Source organism: Panicum hallii, chromosome 9, assembly GCF_002211085.1.
Source record: "Panicum hallii strain FIL2 chromosome 9, PHallii_v3.1, whole genome shotgun sequence".
Lineage (NCBI taxonomy): Eukaryota > Viridiplantae > Streptophyta > Magnoliopsida > Poales > Poaceae > Panicum > Panicum hallii.
In genome coordinates, this window is record NC_038050.1 from 68,732,994 (window position 1) to 68,741,705 (window position 8,712).

An 8,712-nucleotide genomic window follows, 5' to 3' on the forward strand; every position below is an offset into this window, starting at 1 on the left:
AGCTCGAGGAAGAATCCGGAGAAAAACACCGGCCAGCCAAAACCTGATGCTCTGGTGAAACAGGACTGCTTAGACGACCTGACTTGCTGGTCGCAGCTCATCCACGCAGTTCAAGTGCTTGATAAATCCTGCTGCGTGCCAACCTTCGTCCGGTCGATGCTCTTGGCGCGGCGGCACGTTCAGCTCCTCCCCGGCCGCCGTACGTAGCGTACCTTCAGCTTCAGCCAGGCTCCGGAGAAACGTCCAAGGCGCGGGAGCCGCAGCTGTTTATGTGGCGACCCGACGTCTCGACCTGTCTGTCACAAGTGACAACGGGGGCCGGGCCGGCTGGCGCGCAGCCTTTGCCTGCCGCTGGTAGCTCACCGTCCGTCGTGCCCTGGAGCGCAGGGCCCGGCCCCCCGTCTACCCTAGCTCCCCGTCGCGCCACCGGTCCACCACCGTCTTTTCTCCGAGCGCCAGCAGCCCCCGCTGTAGCGCGACGACGACAGGCGGCAGGAGACACGTCGTCGGCCGGGCCGGGTCCTCGCTCTCGCCGGGCCCGGGGCAGGGGCACCAGCAGCAGCAGAGGTCAGGGGATAAGGCCGGGGCCCATCTTATCACGCCGCGGATTCCCTCAACCCCCGAGCCCGGGGCCCGCGCGGCCGGCCGGCGATCGGGAACCTGATCGCCCATCTCCTCCGCACCAAATCGCCAAATCCGTCGCGCCTCCAATCCAACGCCCGGGAACGGAATCCTCCCCGCCGGCCTCCTCCTTTCCCCCCTCTGTCCCGTTGCGCCGCGCTGGCTCCGTCGCCCGGCGCGGCGCGGCGCGGCGCGGCGGGGGACGACGGCGCCGTCCGCAGCGTCCAACCGTCCAAGGGCCTCGTTTTCGCGTCACGTTGGCGCGAGCTGGTCTCAGCGTCTCCGTCGCCGCGCCGACGATTCTCCAATCTCCCTTGCAGTGGATGGAGGTCGGACAAGATGGCGTCGCTTGTCTCGTTCGCAGCCGGAGTGGTCGCAGGGCGCGCGGGACGTGCCGACTGGAGTTCGGTTTGGTGGTGATGGCGGCACCGAGGGAGACCGAGATTAGACCAGCCTAAGTGCCTAAGTGGATAAGAATATGCAAGTTGATCGCCGCAGGAGCCAGTGCTAACACTCGGGCGATTATTCTTTTTTCCCCATGGATGGATGGATGGTTAGTAGTGGGACATGGCCGGCCTAGCTGAGCTAACAACGCCACACCAACCTACCGTATCAAAAGCTAAGCATCACGGAGATCAGCACGTTAGCTCAGCTGGGACCTACGCACACCCACTCTGACATGGCCCTGACGCACATATGTCCAAACGCAAAGCATCCCAGAGTGTCACTCTGAAAAAACATACATGCATGCACGAACTTGGTGCACTGTTAGGTATTTATTTCTATAAAAAATACAAAGAAATGCGTATAGCTTGGGAAGAAATAAAGGCATGTAAATCAGCTTCAGTTCTTATGCTCTACCACTTCTAGTAGTAAGCCAAGTTGTTAGCTGGAGTAAGAGCCATTTTTAATTTATTTATGCTGTTAGTTAAAGGATACGGTTGGATGGCATGGTCAGCTTGATACCAGCGATGAATATGAATGCGCGACGATAAGATGGGCCATGCATGTCGTGGGCAAACATCCGCCACGCCTTTTATATCTAAAAATAAATAAAAATTCCCGCCACTTTCTTCTCCAGGACTTATCCACAACCCAGTTATGCAAGTAACATGATGATTCCAACCAATCGATGACATTATCCGCTTAATCAGGTCAGGAGATCCCAATCTCATAGCAGTAAACTACCAGCAGTAAGAAAAAAAAAATTACAGCCTACTCTTGCAGATGGGACAAGGCTTAAGAAGCTGGAACAAACTCGTGCACCGTCCCGAGTGCCCGCCACGTGGCGCCAGGAGGCCCACTTATCTGTCCTTCGGTGCAGGTGCAGTGGCCAGTGGCAGCGCAGGAGAAGGCGGCAAGATGCGGAGTACCAGTACGACTGCTCCAGTAAAAAGTTTAAAAAAAATTCGGGCACCATAACAAGTTCTACTACAGTCATGGCACACGCAGCAGCAGCGGCGCGGGTCGCGCCATTTTTGATTCTTGGCAGAGGGTAAAAATCGAGGCGGTAAAAATACCGATCGCCGCCGTGAGGCCAAGCAGCCGCGCGGCCGGCGCGTCGCTAGAACCGGGCGAGCGCGCGGCGGAGCACCTGGGCGAGGAGGCCGGGGGCGCTGAGGTGCGGGAGGTGGCCCTCGGTCTGGAGGAACTCGACGGTGGTGCGGCCGCCGAGGTGGGCCTTGAGGTAGGCGGCGACGGAGGCCGGGACCGAAACGTCGCGGGTGGTCTGCACCACCACGCAGGGGGCGCGCACCATGCCCAGCACGCCGCGGAGGTCGGTGTTGAACACCGTGCGGCAGACGTGGAGGGAGATGTCCGGGCGCATGTTGAAGAGGGTGCGGCTGAACTCCTGCACCGCCGCGGGAACGTCCGCGCCCACCGCCAGCGGCGCGTACCCCGTCGCCCACGCCGAGTAGTTGGCCGCCATGGCGTCGAACACCTGCTGGATCTCCGGCAGCTCGAACCCGCCGTGGTAGTCGTTGTCGTTCAGGAACCTGCCCCCGGATCAGACAAAGATCGCGGTTTTTTTGCTTTTCCTTTTAGTTTCTTTCCCACCTCATCATCATCATCGAAACTCCAAAGGCTGATTGAAATCGAATTCGATCGAGTGGGGGTTGAATTCGATCGGCGTATGTATATACCTGGGCGACGCGCCGATGAGGATGAGCTTGGCGAAGAGCTCGGGGCGGCGGATGGAGGCGAGGATGCCTATCATGGCGGAGACGGAGTGGCCGACGAAAGCGCAGCGCGGGATGCGGAGCGTCTCGAGGATGGCGAGCAGGTCGTCGACGTAGGAGTCGAGCGTGTCGTAGCGGCGGAAGTCGAAGTGCTCCGGGTTGACGCTGCCGGCGCAGACGAGGTCGTAGAGCACCACGCGGTGGTCGCGGGTGAGGTAGGGGAGCACGCGGCTCCACGCCGACTGGTCCGTGCCGAAGCCGTGGGACAGCACCACCACGCGCTCGCCGCTGCCCACCACCCGCACGTTGAGGATCTGCAGCAGCTTGGCCCCGCTCGGCGCGCCGCTGCCCGCCGCGCCGCCGCCGCCGCCGCCACCGACCATCTTTGCGTCGGAGCTGGACGCCGGCGCCGCCGAGCTGCCGCTGCCGCTGGTGGGGCTGGGCGGGTGCGTGGACCGAAGCATGAGACCAGGATGGGGGGATTGGGAAGCAGAGGAGCCTCCGGGTCTTATATAGCAGCAGGAGCAGAGGCCATGGGGATGCTGCGCACACCTCTTCCCTCCCTCTCTACACACAAGCTATCGGCTTTCCTTACTCCTTTTGATCTCCGGCTCGGCTCTCCCTCTCTGCTTTATTCCTCCATCTCTCTCCCCCCCTCCTCTGCTCGGTCGGTTTGGTGCGGGGGAAGGGAGTTTGCAGATGTGGATGACGAGACAAGTTTTGGTTTGTGCCAGGGAGGAGATGAGAAGAGAAGAGAAGAGCTTTCTTTTGTTTGTCTGGATGCCCAGTTATCCAGGCCACAGCAGGCACTGTAGTGCAAACACCAGACACTAAAAAGGAGAGGCACCAATAATTTCTGCGATTTTCTCCTCGCACGGCCGTGGTTAATCTCCCAGAGTTAACAATCCAGACACCCAGTCCCTGACAAATACTCATACGCAACTGTCTCGAAAGCTCCTGTGCAGATCGAGCCGGGATCGTGCATCTGGGGTGGGAACTGTCTGAACAGGGGCTCCGACCAGGGGAAGATCGGAGGGCAACTCCGGCCGGCGACGGGTGCCCTCCTCCGTGTTGTTTACCGGCAAGTTGCTTGCTCCGGTGGAGTGGAGCCAAGCCGCGCACGAAATGGAAAGTGCACGATTTACCTAATCAAACCGGGGCTCCTGCGCGCAGCCGCTTTTGGCCCACGCACGCCACGCGGCGAGAGGATGCGTGAAATTCCATGGCGACGGCGCCCATTGGACGAGAGCTCCTCGGCCAACTGGACGATCCATCCCTTGGGGCGAGAAGGGTCGCCGACGACGAGGTGAAGAGCCACCGCTCCGGGCGCGCTCCCTATTCTCCGCAGGTGTGGATAACGCTGCGCCACGATTTGCACGGTGTGCCCGCCCTTTCGGGCCGCATGGTCCTTTGTTCCGCGCCGAAAGGACAGAGGGTGAGAAATTTCACCAAACATTCATTGCCTACATGTTTCCCAAAAAAGCTCATGTGAATGTCTACTCGGATCAGGCATTTGCCTGGCTAAATGTTACTAGTTGTGTCTTCGTAAAAAAAAGGGTTACTGGTTGTCTGTCTATTTGTGATAGACACAAACCATGTGCCATGATATTCTCCTCCTCGATTTTGATCGTGCACGCTTTCGCGCACCTTGGTCCTATGTCTGCACTAAGCTATATATGGCACGTTCTAAAAAAAAAGAATTCCCCACACATGAGACTTTTTCCGTTTTCTGAAGCCGCGCCATGGTATCCCTTTAGCCTGCCCATGCTCTAGAGTCTAGACGATGCCATCGTATCCTGCTCTGCTGTGGATACGTTAGGTCGACGCGGCATGCATGCACGATCCAGTGCGCGATCGACCACTGGGAAATGCCCTGACGCTAACGGATAAGAAGTGCAAGCCCTCGCGTCGTCGTCGCGAGCCACGTGAAGCGCAGCCCACGTCGCCGTCGGTCGACGTGGGCTTAGCTAACCGGCCGGCGACCAGCCGGCGATCGCGCGGCTCCACCCAGCGATCCGTCGTCTACCGATCCACAAGAACACCTCAGCTGGTTTCCTTCCGCGAGCCGGGCCACCCACCCGATCGCCGGCCGGTTCGGGCATGGCGTGCCGCCCCGGCCTCCGGCCTCGCCAGCGACAAGTTTTGCTGACGCTCTCCGGGGCTGATCGCCGGCGAGCAACCCGCCAAAACTGCGACGGTCGAGCAGACGCTTCCTCCGCACTGCTACCGGCCAAACCCGGCTGCCGTCACCGTGGGATCCCAATCGATCATCACATCCTCCAAATTTCTTTTGGATGTGTTGCTTCTGAACGTGTCCGTACTCATCGCTATCTGATCTCTCCCTGAATGAAGGCACTGTCGAGAAATAATTCAGAAAATGGTTTTCAGTGTAGCTATCCTCTTTGTTGCTGACTAATAAAGTCTCAAACACACTGCATTCGTACTGTACGTATCCGTACCGTAAACGGCGGTATACTACTGTAGTATTTGCAGATCTCTGCAGAAGATTGTTCATGTCGCCACCGGAATTTTTTCACTTCTTTACACGGGCAGGACATGCCGCGGAGATATATGCCGTTTCACTAGTGCGAGCTTTTGGCGGATTTACACGTCTAGGCACACCCCCGGGCCGACCGAATCGGAAGAAAAGGGAAGAAGATACTGCAAGGGCGCCCTTGTTGCATACGATCAGTGCCCATGCACCACATACATGGTATACTCCTGGTCCTGGGCCTACAGCCCTACAGGCATTTTATCTATACCTGCTGAAAACTATCCGGGGTATATTTTTGTTTTTATGAAAAAACATGGATTGTGCAAACAGTATTCACTGAATAGAGATTTCGTTTTGGCTAGTAGTTTTTTTTTTCTCCTGAAATATTTTTGTTTTGTGTAGCAGTAAACGGTGCATCACCATTCACCAAGCATTGATGTGACCACCCTTTGCTTTCCAAGGTGTGGTTTGGGCAAACAGGGCAGAGCATATTTGTGGGCCTCTCTTTGGATATTGAGTGATTGGGTGCCATGGCCTCGTACTGCCTTCTTAGCTGCATCGCATCACTAATTGACGTCACGAGGCTTATGTCGAGAGAAGCTTATGTTTACCCCCAAATAAAAACCTGAAACTAGTAATAAGCAGTGATATGTACTCCCTCCGTTCCAAACTATAGATCGTTTTGATAAACCTATATATATACGCTATGTCTAGCTACGTAACAAATCTATGAATCTAAATTTGCTAAAATGACCTGCAATTTGGAACGGAACGAGTTGAAGTATTTGCTAGCATATAGATAGGGAAATTATGCTGTGTTTAACCATGCCGTTTCTAAGTATAAATCCCTTCCGGAAGTGACGTGGCAGTGGCCGGGGATAGGAATGGCAACATCACGGATCAATCAGCTGGTTCTCCGACTAAAGAATTTTTTTGGTGAGAGATATGAAAAGTTGGCCTGAACTGCAAAAGCATTACGCGAAACTGAGTAAATGTAAACAACTCTTTAAAAAACAGTTAAACTAGGCTAGATCATGTTAACTATCCCAAAAATTATCACTCCTATGCAACAAAATCAGGGGCCGGGAGAGTTAAATGACAGGAAGGTGTTGCAACCGTACCAACTATGAGTTATCTTATCTGAAAGAAAAATTCTGACGAAAGCAACGGGACATCACTGAATGGTCAGTAAAATATTTGATTCCTGCACCTCTAAAAACATCTTTCCAACCATGACCTTACGAGCGCGTACATCAGTATTTGCCAGGGTGGCTACAAGTTGAAAAAATAATCGAGAATCGGCAATTTCTTATTTTACTTTATAGAATAACAAGCTATTGGCGCGCGCATGTAAATCCAAGCTAGAGAATAATTTGAAAAAAAATAGTGCATCCACAAAATTGCTCCCATCCCATCTCTCTCATTGAAGACAACAGGTACTGGAAGGTACGCCAACAAGGAACAAAAAACAAAGGAGGATGTGCCAGGGATAAGATAGTTATTTTTGTCCGAGTCACCTATGATTTGATTCTTTCTTAGCTGATGTAGTGATGTTACCAGCTGCTGCTTCAAGGGCCCAATTTCCGCCGGTCCTTCTAAAAGTCTGTAGAGCACTGCAGCTCACTACTCCAACTTTACATAGCTTATTACTAAAAGATTTTTTTTTTTAAAAAAGTTGTATGTCCTGCTGATACCTTTTGTTAAGAACCGACTTCATTAATCGTAAGGTCATCTTATAAAAACAATATCACAAGCAGTACATGTTTAGCCAATACTCTTATTAGGAGTTTATAACCTTGGCAAAAAGCTAAAGGACCTGAGAAGTTGTATCTTGTAACCTTCTCCTATGAAAACCAAAAGAAGGTTTATAACTCCGCTCTTTTTCGTCCCACATGCTTATGTATGTTCAGATAAGGTCCGCTCTCAAAAAGGAATTTTGTTCAAGCACACCAAAGACGACCCCAAATGAAGCAACAGACTACATTGGTTGGCTGTTGATTGGAGAGGCCCAGATTAAGAATGCTAACCCTGCTTTGTTGCTGTGGTTGGTGACGTGTCATCATTAGGGACATCCTTATCACGAAACCATCATAAGAAATTAGTTCCCCCCTTCTTTTCGCTCTTACATTCCGGTGATTCTTCTATGTCCACGTTAGGAGATTTAAGTGAGCCCCTCTCAGCACGGCCTCTGGCCGTGGTGCCAATGTGTTTGGTCCCAGCTTTATAGCTGTTTAAAAGAACAGCTGACTCAGACTGTGATCCACATGGAATGCAGTCCACAAGTGATGGATAGTATCACCATTAAGTAGTAGGTACTTATTGTTTGAATTTCATCTATTTTTTCTTAATCTGCAAATCTTCATCATAGGTTTTCATAGGGGCGGAGCTAATGATTCTGTGCAAAATCAATGAGGAATCACTGTTTTGCACTGTCCATATATGGAGCTGGCAACATTGTAACACAGAGCTGACCTCGGGGGCTTTTTTTGCTGGCTTTGCCCCTGTCTTTCATACTAATGTTCAACCAGAGAGGTCACACATACCTTCTCATACATGTTTCAGACTAAAACTGAATTTCATTTTGAACTAGTATTTGAAGGTAACTTCGCATTGAACTAGCTGTGGCACTGGGATGTTTTAGGGCCGTGTAGTTAGGTTTGTTTCTTTGAATCCTCCAAGCTGAAGTCTTTAAGCCGTTTTGCCACCGTCACCATCACCAAATCGTTGGAAAATACGGGCAGCTCCGGGCTCGCTCCCCACCGTACCCCGTGCCCTCGTCCTCCACCGAGCAAAGCGATCGGGTGGAGGGACCTCTGCACTGCACCGAGCCCCAATCGCGGCATCCCTTGGAGCCTTGCGATCAGGTCGCTTGATTGGAACTTGCCCGTGCAAGGACAGGAAGAAATTGATGGGATGTGGATGGCGGGCGACGGCGATGCCCTGGCACCGGAAGACGGTTGGCGGATGGCGGATCGGCTCAATGGCGCGACGCCATCTGTGCGACTGATGGCTCGCCACGCCGCCCTTTCCTCGCCGTTGTGGCAAATTGGAACTCCTGTCCGTGAAGGGACCGCATTTTCTCAGCACATGTCTTCGTTTTTCCTCAATCTTTTTCATGTGAAAAATGGTTGATAAATGCTTCAAACTTGTATCTCCCAAAAAAATGCTTCAAATTTGTATAAGAGAATGAAAATGACAGTTTACTGATGACAGATAGCTTGGATCAGGAGCAATCCAAGACAAAATCGGTCACGTCGGTTCCCAATCTTCTTCTGAACAAATGATCTAGAGCATTGCAGGGGGAGATCGCATGGTACGTGGAGCACGGGATATGGTCAGCTTTACCTTTCGCGCTGGAGCTCTCCGGTTAGTGCGAGAAGGGTGCTGACGAGGAGTGACAGTGCGTCGGCACACGTG

The 8,712-nt window shown here is 53.2% G+C and overlaps 1 protein-coding gene across 1 annotated transcript; it reads right to left on the minus strand.

The window, feature by feature from the left end:
• Positions 1-1,705: 1,705 nt before the first annotated feature.
• On the minus strand, positions 1,706-3,646 carry LOC112874754 (strigolactone esterase D14). Its single transcript, XM_025938264.1, has 2 exons — positions 2,766-3,646; positions 1,706-2,618 (listed from the first exon to the last, which is right to left on the minus strand). The coding sequence occupies exons 1-2, from the start codon at positions 3,263-3,265 to the stop codon at positions 2,186-2,188; spliced, it is 933 nt and encodes a 310-aa protein (XP_025794049.1). The 5' UTR covers positions 3,266-3,646; the 3' UTR covers positions 1,706-2,185.
• Between the last annotated feature and the right edge of the window lie 5,066 nt (positions 3,647-8,712).